This window comes from Lepisma saccharinum, chromosome 9, assembly GCF_977018435.1.
Source record: "Lepisma saccharinum chromosome 9, izLepSacc3.1, whole genome shotgun sequence".
Lineage (NCBI taxonomy): Eukaryota > Metazoa > Arthropoda > Insecta > Zygentoma > Lepismatidae > Lepisma > Lepisma saccharinum.
Genome location: NC_139237.1, coordinates 75,008,184 through 75,030,860, shown reverse-complemented (window position 1 = coordinate 75,030,860; position 22,677 = coordinate 75,008,184). Strand labels below are relative to the sequence as shown.

General features: G+C 38.7%; 2 protein-coding genes across 2 annotated transcripts in view; one reads left to right on the top strand and one right to left on the bottom strand.

The window, feature by feature from the left end:
• The window catches only part of LOC145992738 (tectonic-2-like), a 619,016-nt gene that overhangs the window by 524,825 nt on the left and 71,514 nt on the right, over window positions 1-22,677 (bottom strand). The window lies entirely within an intron of this gene.
• LOC145992736 (uncharacterized) lies at window positions 7,500-14,033 on the top strand. Its single transcript, XM_083129120.1, has 3 exons — window positions 7,500-7,634; window positions 9,600-11,188; window positions 12,020-14,033. The coding sequence occupies exons 1-3, from the start codon at window positions 7,579-7,581 to the stop codon at window positions 13,321-13,323; spliced, it is 2,949 nt and encodes a 982-aa protein (XP_082985246.1). The 5' UTR covers window positions 7,500-7,578; the 3' UTR covers window positions 13,324-14,033.

Genomic DNA, 22,677 nt, shown 5'->3' with positions numbered 1-22,677 from the left:
TTTGTTTAAGTTGGTGTTTTATGTCAACTTTATGCACAGTAAGGCTAATTGGGACTGGACCTACAGTTTAAAGTGGGATCCGAACCACTATGTGCCTCCACCTTAAAAGTACAATGGTACGGGGGGCTATGAGGTCCGATATGATATTAAAAACGTAATATTTTAAATAAGGCATAACATGCCATTATTTCATTAAGAAGCTGAAGTAAGTACATGCCTAAACAGTACATCAGCTATTTAGTAATATTTAGTATTCTTGTGGAATATGATTTTTTCTGGCGTCTTAAGCTTGATATTACTTAACACTTTGAAGCTAGTTTTACAATTTTTGAATTATTTTACTGTGCATGTTCAGTTTTCTAGTTTTCCCCTTAAAAGGGCAATGGCAAGGAAAACATAAAACTGAATATGTACACAAGCAGGAAATAATTCAAAATTTGCAAACTGGTGGTAAAGTGTGAAAGAATATCTAGTTGAAGAATGTTAGTAAGTTGAATGTTCAGCAAGAATAATTTAATGTATAATTGCAATGACATTAAGGTATTTTCGGTTAAAATTTCAGTCACTCAGCTCACCAAAATTGACAGGCACTTCATAGGTCCCACTACTGCTAAATTGGTTGCAAAGACAAAAGCGCTTTTAAGGGTTCATTCTCACTGTCACTTTTAAAATGTCCCTATCCTCTTTCAGTTTCTAAAGTAGCTGAATCAATTCAAATGTAAGACATACAGGCAAAAAATGTTTTACACCAACATGCGACATTTTCGTGTGGGAAACATGGAAAATGCAGTTCTGGATATCTAAAGTAAGAGGTAAGAAACACGTGGGAAACAAACATGAAGAAAGTGGGGATTTCCTAATGATTATATACCAATCACTCTTGGAACTGAATCTACAATTAGCTAACAACGTTTCACATTTGACAACAGTGTAAATAATTAGTGAAGAAAAGAAGATAAAATGGACAATGTCTGAACAAAATGTCATTATAATTTGTTCTACTTACTTGGGGCGAGATACAGTTGAAATCGGAATTACAACAGAAGGGAAATACACATTAAAATTGGCAGTTTCGGATATGGTATCCGGGGTTTTTAAGATTCGGATATGAGATGCAGGATTCGAGGTGTTTCCTAGGGAGCTTTCAGACCAAAGCGACATCGGACACGCGACAAGTTACAAGGGCCACATTCAGTCTGTAGAAAAGCATTCACTTCGCATGCAGTACCAACAGACCGAGGCGACAGGATGCAAATTAATGAGAAAAAGGCCCAGTCCGAGCAACACGTACACCTTGTTGTGTCACTTCCGTCTGAAAGCTTCTTTATGTAAAATCTTCTATTTATTTAATTTTCTCGTACGGCACACCGTTTCCGCATTATTCACTTTTTGAAATACTTTCTTGGACATGTTATAACAGATTTTTCTGCGAATATCGCTTGTGTTGTAATTAGTCCGATTTCGACCTCTCTTCTTCGTATTTAGCACCGTGGAAAATACATTAGCAATAAAACTACTTCTAAAAAATTAAGGAGGAAAAGTTTATTACTTCAAAAATTGTTAGAAATGTTTACATAAATATTAAGTAGGCAAACATCGAGGTATTCGATTTCAGTTATGAAGACCTTATGCAGAGAATGGCCAGTTAGACTGTACGGACAAGTTTAATCTTTTTCTATCGCCTGTGATTTCATTACGAAGGACCACTCCTGCATTTCTCAGTAATTCTTGGACAGCGAAGCGAAAGTAAGAGTTATTCTATTGTATTCTGAAACTAACTTTTTCCAGCTTCAATTAGTAGGTAAATAAAGTAGGTGAGAGCAATCTTGATCCACAGTACATAAAATGTTCAAAGGATCAAGCAAAAGCGCACTGACCTGTGATAAGAGCAGGCAAGGAAATTTCAATAGCAGGAGGGCGTACTTGTATAAATGCGGGTACGAGCTTGCCTGCAACGTGAAAAACGAGCTTCAGCAATCAAAATTGACAGTAAAGATGGACCAATCAGAATTTTATCGAATCCATGATGCAGGGTTCGAGATTGGATATGGGATTGGGGTTTCCAGATTCCTAAAAGGGATAGGAATTCGAGATTCAGATATGGGGATCTCCGGGATTCGACATTCGGATATTTGATCTCGGTTTCGAGATTCGGACATGGTATAAAGGATTCGAGATTCTGGATTCGAAATTCGGACATGGAAGAGGGATATCGAATCCTCGGGATTCGAAATTCGGATATAAGATCCGGAATCGGGTGTAGGGACCATGGCGGATTTTTCTTTTTTTCTTTATTATTTTTATTTTCATGGCACAATGGCACTTTTCACTTAGTAGAGTAGCTCGAAAACGTGATAGTGGTGTTCTTTCCACCATTTGCACGAAGTTCTACAAGCATACTCAGAACTAGAAGTGTACTACTTGAGGAATTTTAAAATATTTAAAAAAAATAGATTCAACCGTTATAGAGCATTTTTTAAACAGAATACCCTCAACACTCCGCACTCCATTGCCATTGAAAAACCGATAAAAATTAAAGCCTTTCTTTTGTTGGAATCAGTCCTAATGCTTTTGTTGTAGATCAGAAGGTGATATGTAGGTACACATTAAGTAATTGATTTGTATTTAAAAAAAAACAAAAACATACACAGGCAACTTCGATCAGAGTGCACTTCACTCGACAACACTTTGCACTTCTCGCCTTTAGTCTAACCTATTACAAAGAAAAGGTTCAAGAAATATAGAAAAATATATCTACGTCATAAATACTACGCAAATCTAATGCAATCACTGCCTAATCAATCAACTGATGAACCCTGTGGCATATTTAATTCATTTAATTTAAAAAATGCAAATACGATAAGAACTTCATACATACTTCGGATTACGAAATTGTTTATCAAATCAAATGAAGTAAAAAAAAAGAAAAAGAAATTACACAGAACTTCCCATTTCCAGACATGCAGACTATTGACACCTTTAAGGATGTTGTCAAGAAATCACCCCCGTTGCTGATGTTAGAGATATGCTTGCTGCACCTAAATACACGTACATATTTCCGACATGCATAGATACCAGTCAACGACGCAATCGAATGTCCAATGATTAAAACGATATATAAATATGTTTTCATTAATATTCACGTTTAAGATATCACTTATGCAAAATGAAGAAACATAGGCATGCAGGTAGAAGAAATATGTATGTCTGCTGCTAAGGTTGAGATAATACGAAAATATTTCAGGAAGTAAGAGGAGATTGCTACATGGTTCATGGTAAATTAAAATAGTACAAACTGATCACAAACTCTTGAAAGGTTTCTGAAGTAGGATTTTGGCTGTAACAGGTTGTCTACTGAAATAACAAATCCAAAATTCTTGACTTTTTCATTACATTTTCTTCACCCTTCTTTCCTTTCCCCTCCCCCTTTTCTTACCACTTATTTAATCGCCCCCTATAGGTATAGTTGGAAATTAAGAAAATATATATTTTTATTCAATAAAAAACCCCAGTTAAGATGAAAACTGAAGCTGTACTTTAACAAGAGACTTAGACTTGCTATAATTATAAAAAGTAATGCTTCAGACTTCATCCTGGATGAGAAATGGCCACATTAGTCCATTAATATTTTTAAAAAACTTCACGCACACAAGAATGTTAATTCTTAAGAAACAAAGTGAGCAAATCTTAACCACAACTCAATACAATTTTAGATTTCCAAATATTCAATTTTATCAAATCAGAGTACAGGTATATAACAATGTAAATTCACTATACTGTAAAAAAATAGCGAAAATTCTTGACCACAAGCATAATTTCTTGAACTACCTCTTGATTTCTTGACTGGTAGGCATCCTGTGTAACTTACTTATATTATCATATTAATATATCATGTTACTAGTCTTTCTGTGTGAAATGTGCCACTAAAAGTAGTACTTACTGAAGGAAATTTGCCCCAAAAGGTAACCCCGGGAAGGCTTCTGAAGCAGGACAACGTAATTCTCACACATGTTCTACACATGCAGTGTGTACACTCCCCATGCCTTGTGCTCTTTCACTACCAGTGTTTCGGTCAGTGGCATACTCACAGTACTTCGATAAATTTATCGAGGAAGAAGTCCGGGAGATCATAAATTCCAGTCCATTGGCTGAATTTGCCAGGAATTCCACAATTAATTCAAGGATGGCTTAATACTATAAAACGTAATGAATTGTACTTTGAATATTAAAATCCATTACTTATACTGATGCCGATCTCAGTGGCTGAGTGGTTCAGGGTTCGAATCCCGGCCTGGGAATGTTGTTCTTTGTGAGTGTCCAATCATTTTCATCCTATCATCACTCATCGTCATCTTCGCGATTAGTCGAACGTGGAAGAAAATTAAACCAAATCAATCAATCAAATCCTGTACTTATGTCGGCGTTCAATTCTTTCTACTAAGATCCGACATTTCCTTGTGAGACGCCACAATACAAGCACATGAAAGTAATTTCTCTCACTTTTGATAGTTTGCAAACAAATCAAAGCTACTGCTTTCATGGTTTATGATAAAGAAAAACCCAACGTCCTTGGAATCAATACCGCTTTTGTTAACTTAAACTTTATCGAATTTGAGAGGATTGCATGGAATCAAAAGATTAATCTGAGATTAAAGATACTCAGATAACATTCCAAAAACAAAGCAACGTGCCATTATCTTTTCACGTAAATTTTCCACAGTTAGCCCAAACCCTGATTGATGATAAACTTAAAATATAAGTCGATGCACTAAAAGACAATGCAAGGACAGCTGACCGCTCAGGAGAAGTTGCCTGACGGAAGTGAAGTGACGTAGCAGTAGGGTCGGGGGTGTGCGCCCTCAGTGAAAAACACATGTGGGCTCGCTGCGAACGGTGCAGCGACGCAAGTCGTTTAGGGTTACCAGAAGTTCTCTTTTACCCGGACAAATCCTGTTTTTCGGGTACTAAAAATGCTCCGGGCGGGTATTTAGGAAAATTTGGAAATATCCTATTTTTGTGGTATAGACAGCTGCTTAACTTCAAGATTAGTAACAAAATGTTATTTGTAAACAATTGTTAATATTGTTTCCGTTTTCAATTTCAAAGTAAAGAAATACAACACTCTCAGTTGCAAGCGCAAAGAAAATAAACTTTTCTTGCAACAAAGAAAAATCGTTGGACCTTTGCGTCTCTTCTGTTGTCACGCCGCGCCGCGTGAGGTTTTGATTTCAAAGCATTTGTGACATGACATCTACCGCGGCTCTTGGCTCTGTCAATAGGTAAGAATATGCAATTCGCCGCGGCTTACTTTGAATGTCAATTTATGTTATTCTTTTAAAGAAAGAGACCAAGCTTCACAACCTTATAATATTAGGAGCATAGTGAATAAATATTAGAAAATTAAAGACATTTGCCTACAATGAGGCCTATTATTAGTTATACGGCAACGGTGTATAAGCCCACCAAAACACCAGTAAGCACAAAACGTGTCTCTTCGTCTAAAGTTAACAACATTTTGCAATCAAAAAATGCCTTCTTTTTTAAAGTTTGTCAACTGGTAACCCTAAAGTCGTTGCCGTATATGATTTTAAAATTCTTTGAAATACAGTCTAAATAATGCACAGGATAAGCAATACAAAAGTATTCTGGACACTGAAAGAAAAGCAGCGAACTGTTGCTGCGGACACACGCTCTGCGTGATTGACGCAAATCAACTCCCACGCACTTCGAAAAGCCGTAGCGGAAGGTTTTCTCCTACCCCTAAAATCTGCAAATGGACCGATCCTTTCCTTCACACCCGCTCCCCGTCACCCCTCGTTTGGGGATCTTCTCGTGAGCGGTGAGCTGTACACGGGTAGGACAAACACAAAGATTCCATTTGTCACTAGTTTTTGGCCTTTCAAACCCATCTAATGGAAGTAGAAATTGTATCTGAACAAAATTCACTTAACTTCGCCACTTCTCCATACATACTAAGATAATATTGGTAATCTTGGTTAACAGAATATTCCGAAATTTATGGTGAAAATAACTGCAACAACATATAAAATGTAAAATGTTGGATTGGCCCTTAATTCGCTAGCTTCTATTCAACAGACATGTGTCTTTTTCTTCAAGTTGGTTGCGTCAAGGTTGTTTTTTTTGGCTGTTTTGTTTTAAGGCTCGACTGGACTTTTGGCCTACACCAGAGAAGTCGTTTTTGGAATTTTCTCTTCTTAAGAAAAACGGCTATGATTTTCCAAATTCTGAAAATTGCATCTCCTTAGCGTTCCTTGTATTCACATGAATCTTGCAATGTCGTAGCGAGTTTTTTTAAAGGCCTCCCCGATGGCGTAGTAATAACGTCGTCGCATTGTAATCAAGGGGTACCGGGTTCGACACCCGGTGGAGACACATAGTCGATCGGATCCCACTTTACACTGTAGGTTCAGTCCCGATTAGCCTACCTGTGAATAAAGTGGACTTTAAAAAACTCAAACAAACCGTATTTTCTTAAGAGTACGAAATTTCGAAAACGGCTTCGCTGGCGTCGGCCACAGGTTCAACCGAGCCTTAAGTCCACTTTATGCAAACATAGGTTAATCGGAACTGGAGCCACAGTTTAAAGTGGAATTAGAACCTCTATGTGCCTCCACCGGAGATTGAAACCCGGGACCTCTTGATTACAAGGCGACGACGCCATCAATAGAGTACCACGAGTACAGTTTAGTACAGTACAATCACCCGCAATAAAAATTATACATCTAGATTCTGAAATACTGGCTTCCCTGCAATGCCTTGAGCGTGTTGCTCAATTCTACAGCGATCACCCGACTTCAATAGCAACTTTATAATAGAAAGTTCCGCTATCGCCGTAGAGATAGGTAACACACATTGCAAGGAAGCCAGTATTTCAGGATCTAGGTTTCCCATTATTATTGCCGGTGACTGTACATACGTATGGTACGCTCGCTAAGGAGAGAAGGATCTTGGACACCGAAATCAGGGAGAGCAGAAAAGTCTGGAAACTTCTCTTTGGAAGGACCAAAAAAAAATTCCATGAAAATTGCAGAATCTTACCAAATATGTGGCGCACAACAAATAATGAGTTATGCCATTTCTTTGCAAGTTCACGACCGATAGGACCTTCTGACTGTACTTCTCGTAGATAGAAAAGTGCACCAAGAGTATGCTTTTCGCAACAATATCCCGACGTATTTTCTTAATACTTCCCAGAAATATTTATCAGAGCCTTGGCAATTTATCATGATTACAATGCACGCATTTCGCTCCTAGCTAAGCCAGTCATCAATCCTGAGCGGTATAATGGATGCAGATAACATATACCAACACTGAAGATTACCAAAACGGGATTAGCACTTTTTTTGTCTGTCGTCACAAAACCAAGTAGCGAGAAAGTATTCATGCGAGGATATATTATTTGTGAGCCGCTTGTGTTTGTTCGTAGAAAGCAGTGATTGACCTTGAGAAACAGTGTGCAAGCATTTAGTGATTTAGACACACTATCGTGTGCTCCATTGAACAATATATTTAGCAGCTAGCAACAAGTATGAGGGTTGCAGAATGTGCTTGTGAGATATGCGATTAGAAGAACCACAGCAATATTCTGCTAGCAAAATTGAACAAAATGGCAGGTAAGGTAATTTGCATTACTTTTAAGGATCTTAAGGTGGAAACAGTTTGTGAACGGTCGGGACGGCACAGGCCGATATTGATTTGATTTTTTGTTATTTAGCGTCGCTTTTCTTCTTATTTTGGTTAATCGTGACGATGATATGATGAAGGAACACTCACAATAACACCCATATCTAGGCAGGGATTCGAACCCGGGACCCCTGGCGTCGTAGCGCGCTGTGACAACCACTCCATCACGGAGGTGGGTACAAATTGATTTAAATTGAGCCTGGTTCGGTTCTGCAAGTATCGTTTCAGTTCGCTACACGAGCATTATTTGGCTCGAACTTGCACTAAAACTTACACCATGCTCAGCAATCACTACAGTGGGACCACAAACAAAACGCCCTTTGACCCATCTTCCCCTTCATCCATTCAGCTCGACCCACGGTGAAGCCTGCTCCACTCTACCCCTCCCTTCCACGCAGCGCGAGTACGAAGCATAGGACACGCGGTTCTGCGCAGATTCTTTTGCTTGTGACCCCACTATATCATACACTTCTCTCCTGTCGAGCTATTTTCATTGCGACTATGGACTAGTCAGGTACTGTGCCGAAATATGCCGACCATTAGTAACGGATTTCCGCAACTTCCCACCTATTTCATCTTCGGCAGATTTTTTCATCAAAGGTGTTATTAGATTTATAATTATTTTTTGTTACAATTCATTACAATTCAAATTTACTATTCATTAGTTTGACATGTAAAAATACACACTTTCTATTTTAATTACTATCGTCGAGACTGTTCCATTAAAATTTAATAATTTTATGCAGGTTTTCATAGATAACTCAAATACATTATTTTATTGGGGGAAGTTCTCTAGTGGAAGGAATTCGCCCCTATCATCTTCAATTTCAACAGTTATATGCATGTATAATAAAACCTCTTATTATTATTATTATTTGTCTGTCTCTGCTACAATTAAAAACCATTCATATTGCTTCACCATGTAACACCTTACACCTTACGGATCGCGGCAGACTCTTATGTGGTTCTTTTTCTAGGAATCTTGTCCAAAGTTGCAACGTCCCCCCGGTTGTACACCAGTCGTCAGAAAGTTAGTCCGCTACTCCTTTAGTCGGGAACATGAGAATCTTTGCAAATCATCAGGGCTTGCTGGGTAGAAAAGAAACACATCACAGTATTCCAAGTTAAACGCAGTTTTATAATCACTTATATTTTCTATCGTATGTGGACTTACAAGCAAGGTACAGATTTGCTTACGTTTCTGCCTGAAGAGGAACAATTCTATAGCATAATAAATCACATCACAATCACTAAACACCTTTGCATATAGAATTAACGTTGGACAAGACAAACGTAAATTGATGTAATTAATTATTATTTCCGAGTATAGCCAGAATGAAATGAAAATAATTACGAATTACACTATTCGGGCATTCCATTAACCGTTACCACGTTTCTGTTGATTTCTCACCTTCACCTGTTTTCTAACTGAGTCTGTCATCAGGTGAAAAACATTCAGGTGGGTTCACTTCCTCTGCTGAGACGAGAAAGTGACGTCAACACGAACAGATTATGACGTATTTCTAAACATATACACAAGTTCCAACCACAACTGTATCAATCTAACTATAGTTGTCTGTGACAGCTTGCACATTATTTGAAGTAACAAACATTAAAAAAAATCTTAACTTCTTACAAATATAAAACCTTAAACGCTCAGGTTCGTTACAAAGTGTGTTTGTGGGAATCTGGATGCTGGATCCACTAACGTGGACGATACAAGGTTAATTTTGTGCCAAAGTCTGGATTCCGTCACAGAGTTATTCGTTGGCCTTATATGTCGCATTATTTTGATGATATTCTGTTCTGTCTGGTTTCGTTCACTAAAAGTATCTGACGGATGTTCATATACAACTTTGGTTATGCGTTACAGTGATATCTTCTTCCTCTTTCAGATCCAACGCGGAAAAATACCTCTCAAGTAGTGGTGGTTCGAGAATGGCCATGGTATGTCCATCCAGCTTCTTCGTCGTCCTGCTCTTCCTCGTTCTCCAGCTCACCTGCCTATCTCTCATCGCCACAGCATCCCCAGTAAGCGAGAGAGACGACCACACTCTGAGACTCGGCAGGACAGATACAGAACGTCCTTCATACCACTGTGACATAAACAACAACAAGGATGAAGTCACCTGTTTAGGCATGAACGACGGCGACCCCGCACAAGACGCTATTGCGTTCATCAACAAGAACAAAATCTACGGCGAGCTATACTTGAAGTTCATCAACTGCAGATTCCCAGGAGATGCGTTACGGAGGAACTGGTTCGATTTTGAGAAACTCTGGACCAGCTCGATCCGAGTCAAGAAGCTGCGGTTCGAGAGTACCTTGCTGAGGAAGATTGAAGACCTGGCTTTCGAAAATTTCACCGACCTGAACACGCTGACACTGAAACAAACCGCACTGACACAACTGAAGAACGCAACCTTTACGGGACTGAGCAACCTGCTCGAACTAAACATAGAAGAAAACTACGATCTCAGAAGTTGTGAACGCGGAACTCTGGACCTAATGAAACTAAGCACCCTTATGGTCCAAGAAACCATTAATGACGTTGGCATTCTCCAAAACCTAACCGGCTTCACTACGACGTCAGTACAGATTGCTGACTTACAGTTCAATTCTATTAACGTCATCAAGGATAATAGCTTCTCAGGCTTGAGGTATGCCATGGTGTTCAACCTTCAGAGCTCAAACATCAAAACAATAGAGGAAAATGCATTTAATGAGTGCAAAGATATGGTAATACTTCGGCTTTCTGGAAACGCTATATCAAGTCTGCCGGCAAACATATTTAGCTCTGCTAAGTACCTGAAGATTTTAGAACTACACAGAAACCAATTGCTGAGCCTTCCTGAAGAAATATTCCGCTTCAACGCGGAACTTGATTTCCTGGACCTACACAACAATCAACTTAAGAGCCTGCCCAATAACATATTTTCGACCTGCACAAAACTTCGGCACATAGATCTCCACAATAATCAGATTAACAGACTGCCAGGGAATATATTTGGGTTCAGTGTACGCCTTGAGCATCTCGATCTCAGCCAAAACGAAATCAGGAACCTGCCAGCAGAAATATTTTCGTACAGTCCAAATCTCCACACGCTGGAACTTCATACTAACCAACTTATGTACCTACCGGAGGACATATTTCAATTCAACCCACACCTCCAGCAACTGGATCTTAATAGCAACCACGTTATGAGGCTAGGAAATAGGACATTTGCTTCTAACCAAAATCTGACTTCACTCAATCTTGGGAGCAACTTCATAGAACTACTGCCAGAAGACATATTTCAGTCAAATAACAAGCTCGAGCAGTTGTATTTGGATCACAACCATCTAAACGGAATACCTCCAAGATTACTCTACGAGTCAAGGAAACTGGTTGAAGTGCACCTACACGAAAACAACCTCAGGACAATGCCGGAAGGAGTATTTGATGCAATACTTATAACTGCTGATACGAAGATTCTACTTGATGGTGAGTACCTGAGCACTTAGTCCACTCTGAATTTAAGAAGAGACAATGTTTAGCTCTATTCTTCAGTTTTTATAATGCATATCCTTGGAGAATTGTAGTAATCTAGTAACTTTTGTTCTCGGTATGATGACTGGTCGATCTTGAAACATTAACTATATTCTACTCTATGCTAGGCAGTGAGTCGACAGAGAATAACAGGTTATTCAATCAATCAGCAGAACAACACCCACCCACAAATATATATTTATCACCTCGCATTTCGTCGAACAATATTCTTTCCTTGCATACAATACCATACTGAAATTTCAATAAAATAAATTTTCTGCCGTACTTCTCTGCTAGATGTGCCTTTATCTGCAACATTGAAGGTCTTCAATTTACAAATCAGAAATAGAATAAAACACCTGACAGTTCCTGAGAGCAACTAATTTAATTTTAAATATTTTCTTTTGAACCATGTGGTTAACTTACACGTTATGTAATTAAGCCGAGAATCGTTAATAACATTATGAGTATGACTACTTGGGTAGTTGTTTGTCACAGAAGTAGTGTTTAATAATACAATACATTGTTATTTAGTGATTTTGAAGCCGCTGCATATGCTAAATTACGAAATTCTGTATCGCATGTTTGTCTGTGGCCTAGTACGCGGAGTGATTATCACAGCGTACTACGACACCAGGGTTCGAATCCCGGCTGGGGTTGGGTGTTCTTTACGAGTGTCCCTTCATCAATTTCATCATATCACCATTCGTCCTCATCTTCACTATTAGCCTAAAGTGGCAGAAAGGTGACGCTAAATAACAAAACTCTCTGTTTTGTCTTTTATAGATAACCCGTGGGTGTGCAACTGCTCACTGGTATGGCTCCAAGAACTACTGACCAATGCAGAATTCATCTCGGGGGACCCAGAATGTAAATATCCACCAGAGCTAGAGAGCCTTTCTATAACTGAGGCAGGCCTTTGCACGACCACGAGTACAACTCCTGTAACAAGTTCACTTAGTCCTTCTACTTCCTCCGGGCCTGAGGCAACCACAGGTGGAGAGGAAACTAACCGCACCGATGCTCAACCTACAACAGAAAGCGAACCGTCTGAAGCAACCACGATTCCTGACAACGAAGAGGCGGATAATATAACTGTGATGTGCAGTGTGAACGATGTCCAGGTTAGCTATACGAAGGAAAGCTTTAAGGAGTGGACCCTCAGACATGCGGAACCGCGAGGTGGTGAAGAACAAAATAAAACTCCCACGCAACACACCATTATCTTGCCCGAATGGGACCAAGATTTCAAGATAACACAATCCGATGACAGCACGATAGTAGTGGAGACCGGAGGTTACCTGAACACCATTATATGGACGGACGGAGCAAATGTCAACTGTACAGAGAACGTCAGGAGCAAGTACGCTGTGGAGAATATAAATCCAGAAACCGTCTACACCTTCTGCATCACGGACGCTTCCAACACCATGCTTCAACCAACCCGCTGTCGATCCTTGAAGACTCAGCCGTCGTACCCCAACAGAGCTTGGCTGAGGAATCAAGACAAGCTAATTGTGATCATGCTCTCGTGCGGTGCCATAGTAATCATCGCCTTCGTGGCAGTGATCCTCACGATTTCTCTGATAAAACTCAAGCCCCACTTGATCAAATCGAAGAAGATAATTCCCGTGCGAGAGGTCAGCAAGGGCAAGTTCCTCCTTGTACCCCCGAGCGGAATCAACCGTGGTCCCAGTGTACCGACTCGTCCGAAAGGATTGCCGCCGCAAATCGTCCTGTACGACGGGAACACCGCCGCAGTTCCGCAAGAGTCCTGGGATCGAAACCAGAGATCCAGGCCGTCCCAGTGGAGCGACAGTTACTTAACGATCTTAGGCGACAGTAGCAGGAGGCCTTCGATGCTCAGCAATATCAGCATAGACAGCCGCCGGAGCACTTTGACCTGTAACATGAACAGGTTCTGGACAAACTTCCACAGCCCAGACGTTCTGTCAAGGCTCCCTTCTCCTGATGCCAGAACAGAGCTCGCTCGTCGCAGAGCGTCGATGCCCACATCCACCCCCTACACGATAATGCTCTCGGACATAAGGGAAAGACTCGACTCATCCTCAAGTTCGTCTGAGAGGTGATCATATCCAGCAATGATGTGGTAGCATACGTAATCTCCAAAACCAGCGACAAATGCGCTGTGCCGTTGTGAGTTCTCAAATTGTCTTCACCTCAAGTGGCATCCTCGAGTTCGCAGAACATATGATGTTGGAAGAGAAGAACATTCCAAGAATCACGTTACCATAACGTACGCGATTCTTATTATGAAGTTCTTCAGGTTTTTCAGAAAAACTTCGGTCCGTAATACCACGCAGTAACGTAACCATTTCACACCATCTAGCTTAGCTGTGGTAGGTTAACTGTTAAGAAACGTTCTTCAACAATATTACAGAGAACGAAAAAGAGTAAGAAATCATCACTGTCAGTTTCGAATTTTCCAACAAGCAACCAAGACTCTAAAGGAAAGTAAATCACAGAAACGGCCCGTACTCACACGGAACTTGAGTTGCAGCACAATGCTGTGTCAAAGGGTCTACCAAACTAGCGCATTAAAACGGAAGTCTCTTTAGTACTCTGCGTACGTTAACTTGAATAAAGTTTCTTGTGCCACGCGGGACATTTGTGCTACTATGATGGCGTGGATGACGGAGGGTTAAGTCGGTTTTTTTTTTGTTTTGTTTTACAGAACTTCACTACACATAGTCTACCTGAGTGAAAACAGATTTATATAATATACAGTGTAATAATAAATGAAAATACAATAAGTGCAGTAGAGCAATTCGATGAACAAGGAAACCAAAATTTCAAATTCTCAGATGTAGGTATGTTTTATCTAACTGACTTGGTGATTCACTATATAATGTTACTATGACACTATTTGTGGTATAAATTTGTATATTTTTTTTTTACTGATGTGATGTTGTCAGTGGAATAGTTCCATTGTAACGTAAAACTGTTACGTCCGTGACATTTTAAATTAAACTGTAATTAGGAAATAAAAACAACTTGTTATTTTTACTGTCCAAATTATAAAAACTTGATCTTTTACTGTTGTTTGCATATTACAAGTTTCCTGTGTGCCTGTTCATCCCACACAAATATGAGAATTATTAAGTGAAGGAGTGTTTTCTTATCTTTTCTGAGTTACATCCGTGACAGTATAATTTTTATGAATGTATCAAGATTAATTAGAGCCTAAGTCTATAAAATATAACTGTGTAAAGAACACGTCAATACTAATTTTGTAAAGTAAAATCCAAGCTTTTCCGTGAGGTATGTTTAAAGACTTCACAAAGTATAGGTTTGAATATGTTATGTCTGTGAATATAGTAATTAATGTATCTATTTACAAATAAAGTAAAGTCACTTTGCACAATAAAACTTGTAAAGCTAATGGAAAGGATATACCATTTCTATTATAACCAAGTTAACAACTCCGAGGTCCATCGACAAGATAGCTATGGGTTGTAAGAGGAGGCACTTTCCGAAGATACCCAAATGCCAACCTCACTTCCACATAGTACACTCTGATTAATGGGGTCTGGCTTTTGGACTGCATCCAGTATAATCCTCTGTAAGAACTAAGTTGTGTCGTCCATATGTGTTTGTGATTGTCCCTTCGTCCATCTCATCTGATCACCAACTGCCCTCATCTTCACGGTTACCCAAAAGTGGCACAAAAGCGAAGTAAAATAAACTAAATCAATCAATCAATGTCAAAGTTAGCTATTAATTTCTGTTTCTTTGGAGGCAATCCTGAGGGTTAAAGGCGTTCGGAGCATGGCGTTGATCACGTCATCTCCACAAGTGTTGAATGTGTGGGACCCTTCCTTCCATGTTCCCACGTTGTGCCTTCACGGTATGTTGCAAAGCGCAGGGTGTACTTCCAGAGTGCGCAGTGCTAATGTCATGTTTCCCGGGTTCGATACCCGGTGCAAGCACATAGTGGTTCGGATCGCACTTTAAACTGTACGTCCAGTTCCGATTAACCTTTGTGTGCATAAAGTGAACTTCAAAACAAACTCAAACAAACTAAGCAACATAGAGGGGGTAGCTTTAACTTTAAAAAAATCTTCCAAGTACCGCCCATAAGGAATTTCCGGTGTTAAAGTTTCCATACATAGTATAAAATGAGGAACACTCATCCTCATCAATTAGACAAAAGTGGCAAAAACGTTAAGTAAAATCAATCAAATCATTCATTCATTCAAGATTGTTACCAAACGCAATATCCTTTTAATCAAAGGGATCAAGATTCGCTTCCCAGAATGGACAAAAATAAGTGTCTAACTTTAAATGGCCTTGAAATTCTAGATTTGAATCCTAGTCTGAACATGAGTGGTTCATTGTGGGTGCCCTCTTCATCAATTTCATCTAATCATCATTCAACCTCATCGTCGTAATTAGTCAAAGACGTAAAATAAGAAGGTACAACACTTCTAGTGTCAACGTTATAAGTTCACGTTGTTCTTGCTTGGTAAGTAACATCCAATACCAACATCCCAGCTGCAGGTAATCACATTGCAAAATCCACTCCATCCCACCTGAACGCAATGTAGAGAAAGGGGAAAATGGGGGTCTATGTCACCGGGAAATCGGGGTTATCTCATTAACAGCTTGTACATATTCCGATCGCGATTTTGCGATCTTGTCAGAGAGATCCAAAAGAGATTTAATGTTATCAGTGCGATAGCTGTCCACGGCAACATAGAGCTTTTCTTGATCTAAGCACTCGCGCCTAAGAGTCCTCCATTTTCACAGGCCGGAGAATCAAATCGTTTCGCGACTAGGTCTCACCTAGAACTAGAGAACTTGCCATCCTGTCATGTAAAAGGTGACCTCCACAAGATGACAGATCCTTAAGTTCTTGATCTCTTGCCGATCTACATTGGTGAATGCGGGTGCCAACATATCTCATGCATAGCATCATGTCGTGGGGGAACCCCCTAAATTTCGCAATGCGTTTATTTTGGAAACGAAAAGGGTCCTCATCAATCGGAAGGATGCAGAACAGGACAACCAGGTATGGAATTTAGTGTCTCTGTGTTTGTCCAATCAATCTCAATTCGCGGTACCTCAGTCGTTATGCCGTCTGACTACCATGCGAGACCCCCGGGTTCGATCCTGGACGGGGGAGAACCGGGATTTTTTTCACCTGTTCAAGCGGCTTCAGCGCCCACCCAGCGTCGCATAAAGTGGGTACCTGAAGGAGCTCGGGGGGGGGGGTAAAGGCGGCCATGGGCGTGGTGCTGATCACATCACTCCCCCTTCGACCGTAATCGAGAAAGTGTGGGGCTCTAACTCCACGCCCCTATACGCCTTCATGGCGTGTGCAAAGCACAGGGGAGCACTTTCCTTCTTTACTTTACATCATCTTCACAATTAATCTAAAACAGGCCGAAGAGCGACCATTGGCGCAAAGTTATATGGGCCTGTGAGGGTCGAGCCCACCCAATAATTTGCATTTGTTACATTTTATTTTAGAAATAAAATCACCGCACTTTCTCACAACTTAATGACTGACTGTTATCAAAATGTTTCAAAATAACTTGTTACATCTCCAATATGATACTTGTTAGTGAAATACATTATTTACACTATACGCACGAACGTCCGGAAGGGGGGCAAGGGCCCCCACCTGGAAAATGAATGTTCATCTAAAAAGTACATATTTCACACATAATTTCATTTCAGTCACAGTAATTTATGATAGTTATTACAAGACCGTTGAAGGAACATGATAATTTCAAACTGAACCAGTGTTTTTTTGAGAGGGCATCACTATTATGGGGGAAGATATGCCTCCTTTGACCCACTCCCTGGAAAAAATCCTGCGGACACACATGACGTTATGTGGTTACATCGTTATTATTACAACAATGGAGGATTTGTGCTTATAATCAGGATGAGGATCGATAGGCACAAAAACTCTCAAAATAGGCACGCAAAAAATTAAAAAATAGGCACTAAAAGGGATGAACATCGACCATTTTCGTCATTTTCCCGGATTAGGCACTCAAAAAATCAGTCACCTTCGAAATAGGCAAAAACGGTCACTACAAAATGCATGTATTCCTCTAAAAAATGACCTGAAAGAGTTTTATAATGTAAAAGCCTACATTTTGTGGCCAAGGAACAAAAAACTGCATTTTCGGACAAATCCTCAGCCTTCTTTTGACATACATTATTGCATAAAATTATAAAACAAATCTCAGAGTTCAGTAAATCCAATGTTTCTCAAAAGTTGGAGCCCCTGACCTATCCTCCTCATCACTTAACCTCGCTACGATTAGGATATGGTCACACTGAATCCGGTTTCGGAAGAACTTTTAAACTGGCGTTTAACAAACTACAACATGTAAATGTAAATAGCGTCGTCGTCGCCTTCTGATCAAGGGGTCCCGGGTTCGATTCCCGGTGGAGGCACATAGTAGTTCGGATCCCACTTTAAACTGTAGGTCCAGTCCAGATTAGCCTTACTGTGCATAAAGTGGACTTACAACACCAAATCAAACAAACAACACAACATGTAAATACATTTGAGAGGCCGTACTGGGGCCGAGCTATTCTGCTGTGCAAGGTCCTGTTTCACCAACCACCGAATGGATGGAACCAAATCGATCGAATTCGCTAAAAGTGCAGGGCTGTGCGCGATGTACGTGGGTTCTCGGACTGTGTATAGGACCGGTGTCAACCCATCATCGTGAGGAAATTGAGGAGCTACGAGCGAGTAGCGTAAACCGATCTGGGAAATCTCTTATAAAGGCTGAGGATTCAACGTGCTAACCCCACGTCACCCCATTACCTGTTGAAGATCTCCACACCTCTAGGTAGGATTGTGGGAAGGAGACTGGCAGCCGAGAGATAGGCCAAGGCCCTTATAGGGCTGTAGGGTTATGTTATTATTACCTAAGAGCTTATTGCTTGCTGGCAAAACATGTCAAAAGGTTACCACCAAGAATTATAGGAGGTTAATAAAAGTTTCTAAATTAGGGCTTTTTCTAATTTCCGATTTTATATTTGCTTTCAAAACGGGGTGTGTTCAATATCAAAGTATTATTTTATTACTTTTCATTGAATTTTGAAGCTTCACGATTTCATTCTATAATTAAATTAATAGTGCATTTCATTGAAATATTTTAACTCCATCTTTATGTAGTTCTTTGTTTAGAATATGACCGTACACAAACAATTATTTTTATTTGGTGTGGAGCTTTGGGCGAGTGCCCCAGTTGCCCCTCCCTAGGGGACAATAAAAGATTTATTGATACATATTAATCAAGAACTGTAGCAATGAAAAGCAACTGTCACTTAAAATTACAGGCGAATTGCAAGTCTCAACTACAATTAGTTCGTTATTAAAAATACGAGCCTACAAGATGGCCTATCCAAATATTGAAACAAAGCGACGTTAAATAACCAAAATACAAAAAAAGCACAAATAATAAAATTCCTCCAAATTCTTGTTAGGGGACAATTTCATTGTGACGGGTATGATATTCAGACAAATTCAATCAGACATTCATTTGATAATTATAATCTTAGCACCTTCAAATATGTAACGCTATCAATTCATGTAATTTCATTTTCCTCGATGAAAGTTATGTAATTTCAGAAGATTCCTCCCCATTTCAATTATCAGCTACAGGAAATACATTTTTTGTAATTGTGACTTGTGTGACACTTCTGAGTATGACTTTCGGAGCTTCCTCACTCTTTCAGAAAACTCTGTGAAATATATGGGTTTACTGAAACAATTTTATTTTATTTTCACAAAGCAAACTTGACTCAACATTTAGATGCTTTTAGTTTCTAAGAATATTACTACATACTTTTTCATAAATATTTTTGGCCCGTAACGGGTGTGACATCATCACATTATTTGCTTTGTAGAATTATGGAACAATGAAAAATTATCATAAATAGAGTCTTCAAACTAAGGTTTGTTTCAGAAATGAAGTAGGATATTTAAGATATAGAAACTATGAATGAGACTATTAGAACGAAATTAGAATTAATTAGTTTTCTTATGGTATAATATTATCAACATAATGAAACTAAATTTGTGGAAACACCACGCAAAAATCGCACTTCCACTATAAAAAGTAATAGGTTTGAAACAATATTCAAAAGCCATGAAACTAATGATTGTATTAATAATTCCAAATTCTGCATAGTTTTTCTTTAATTTCATATATAATAAGTAGATCTCGGATTTTTAGGTTCTAAAAAGTGTGCCTTTAGGTTCCTAAAATAGCCTCTAAAAATCCGAAAATAGGTTCTAAAAACCTTTAATTAGGCTCGAAAAATCCTGAAAAGGGTTGCAAAAAGACTGAATTTGGTACAAAATTTCTGAAAAATAATGATTAGATACAATCGTTAAAAACAAAATTTCACAAGAACCGTAATAACCAAATATAAATTTTCTAAACAAATTTTCATTTTTTTATATCATTTTCAAAATTATCTACGAATTATTATAATGCTGCACTTGTGCTGTTAGAAAAAGTTACTTGTTGATATGATAAATGAATTACGTATGTAAAATTAGCTGCACAATATCAGGGTGGCTACCAACTTGGAATTCCTTGAATTCCGGGATTACACGTGAATTATTGGCACCGGAAATTATGCGTGAATTATTGCCTCTGGAAATTATTCATGAATTTTGGCAAGACATGAAATAAGGTACAAGCGGGTGTTTTCTCTATTCCATTTTTTTTCTCCGTAGACGTGAAAAATTGCAACTTTTATTAATCCATATCCCATTAAATTTATACATGTTTATAAATGCCCTGAGGCAAGTTTCTCTCAGTTTAACTTTTATTTCATTCATTTTTTTCAGAATCAAAAAGAAAGCTTCACAGAAAATAAAACAAAATTTTCTCAATCCCTTTCCTTTAATTTGTTAGTGTCTTTTACAGAACAATCTATCTGACAAACGGAAGATTATTACAAAATAATATATCTTGAAGTTGATTAGCTAAATTTTTTGGTACATTGGAATCATACAAACCCCTTATATTGTCAATATTTTTGTGTGTGGAAGGGAGGGTGAGGGTCGGTAATACGTAAGGTTGGAATAGCGAAAACATCTTCTTGTATCCTTGAATTTTTGGAAAGTTCACCTTGAAAACCAGGAATTATACTTGAATTTTATCGTGGTCCTAGTGACCACCATGAATCTTTTTGCGTTATCCACACTCAAACTCCACTGAGGATCATTTCATGTGCTGAAAATTATCTTTCAACAGAAACATAGTCAGTAGTGCTAATTTGAAAGCTGAAATATTACTTCGCAAGGCGTGAATGCCTAACAGGACCAAACTGACGCGAAAGTGAGCAAGGCCACACAGATCAGAAGTTTGCACTTGGGACTGTGCAGGCAGTAGAGACGATTGGGTGCCAAAACTGAGAATGGGGAGGAGGGGGGATGGGGCAAGGAAGTTTATTTTATGTTAGTTGGCAAGGCTTAGCAGGGGTAAAAAGCAGGGAAGAACTGTCCCCTTTCGCCGCCACTGTCTGCAGGTAACAGTAACGTCAGACATTTTTGTTTTCTTTAAAGCTTTGATAAACATCATATAATTGGAGGGAGGGAAATCGACAGAAAACATGTTTGAATTTGAATTTGAATTTAAAATTTTGGGAGCGTCAGCACTTAGGCTATTTTGCTCCCGTCACATTATACGGGGGCCAGCCCCTTACCATTACAAATAACAACTCTAACGTTGCATAACTAAAAAATTTAAAATGTTCTGACTGCTGTTAAAAGCTGAGGCTGTAAAGGGGCACTCAGTACACATAAGGACAAAAGAACAGGACAATACAAACAAAATTATACTGGCAATGGGGCCAGTCGCCAGAGCCTCGTTAGTCTTTAGTCCAGGGTGCACTACGTGGAAGTGAGGTTGACTTTTGGGCGCCTACATGGAAGGTACCCCTTACACCCCGACAGAAAACATGTTTCAAACACGCCAGTCATTGAATTATTTCGCCACCAAACCTAGTAAATACCTCTGTGAGAAATAAAAATCCTGTAAAAACCTAAAAAAAAGGTTTAATTTAGACACATAAACCTAAAATAGGTTCTAACAAGCAAAATAGGTTATTTTAGGCACTATAAAACTTACTTGTTTCGGTTTTTTATGAAACGCCGATATAACTTATTTCTTATTTACCTGCAAAGGAAAAAATAGGTTAAAAACCTAAAATCCGAGGTCTAATAATAAGCGATACTTTGAATAAACATAAATTAAACTTGTTTGTTCACATTCACATGAAATGGCTGTTAATCAAATAATATTTTTAGCAAATGTTTTATTTTTCCAATGTTACCATCACATCGCCAAAACGGCTGTCAGTCGAGAACAGCCGAACACGGATCCAAAGTGACCAAAAGGAATCACGTTAAAATATCACGCTACGAAGCATGGGGGTCAATCCATACCAAATGGTCCCAAAAAAACATTAATTGGTAGCTTGACCATTTAAAAAAAAAACATTTTGTTGTTGTTGTTGTAGCCCCTATGCAAGTGCAGTTCAAAATAGGCATTTTCTTTTCTTTTTAATTTGCCTTACTTCGAAAATGACGGCCTTTTTTTTTTTTGGCATTTGGCATTTTTGGCCTTTGCAGTTGCGATATTTATTATACTAAGACAAGAAAAATGATAGAAAGCTGAGGTAAAAAGTATTGTTTTCAGTAAATTTCAAGTTATATTTTATGTTCTGCACCTTTTTTTACCCTCTCTAATGTAAATGGCTGAAATTTAGGGCCAAAACTGATATTCACCTTTCAACAAATATCAAAGCTTATGATTTTTTTTAGAAGGGAAGTAAGTAATCGAATATCAGAGCTATATTTTTGTTAAGATATACATCCAAAGTTTTAGTAGAAAATAACTATCATGTATTTATTAATTTCATCATGCAAATGACATAGTAAGCCCGTAGGTAGCTATTATCAATGAAAAGATGTGCCAGGCAGAGGTTTGTTTGAACAGGTTAAACCATCCAAGCAGAGTCGGTTGCAAGTGATTACAATTCGAGCCCAGGTTTTTATGTAACAAAGTAATGTATAATATATACATAAATATGATTAATTATGCATATTGATTGTTCATTACCACTCACGTTCTACACTTTTGATAGAACTAGATGGATTTAACCATGACTGAACAAAGTAATTTTTAAGATTTTTTAATATGTTAAAAACATGTATGAATTTAAAACAACACTGTTGCCTTGTAATCGAGGTGTTCTGGGTTCGATACCCTGTGGTATGGTGGAAATACAATTAGTAAAAAAATCAAAACATACATTTTCATGTAATACCACTACAAATATATTCAGACATACCAAGTGGATATATAAGTCATGCATATTTTATTCATATTAATTGCCAAGTTGACCCATTGTTAGCAATATTAAACATATGA

What these genes read in the sequence shown, in the direction of transcription:
- LOC145992736 (XM_083129120.1), top strand. Translation starts at nt 7,579, where the DNA reads ATGCGATTAGAAGAACCACAGCAATATTCTGCTAGCAAAATTGAACAA. An exon ending in AAAATTGAACAAAATGGCAG is followed by an intron (nt 7,635 to 9,599) that starts GTAAGGTAATTT and finishes TTCCTCTTTCAG; the next exon opens with ATCCAACGCGGAAAAATACC. An exon ending in TACGAAGATTCTACTTGATG is followed by an intron (nt 11,189 to 12,019) that starts GTGAGTACCTGA and finishes TGTCTTTTATAG; the next exon opens with ATAACCCGTGGGTGTGCAAC.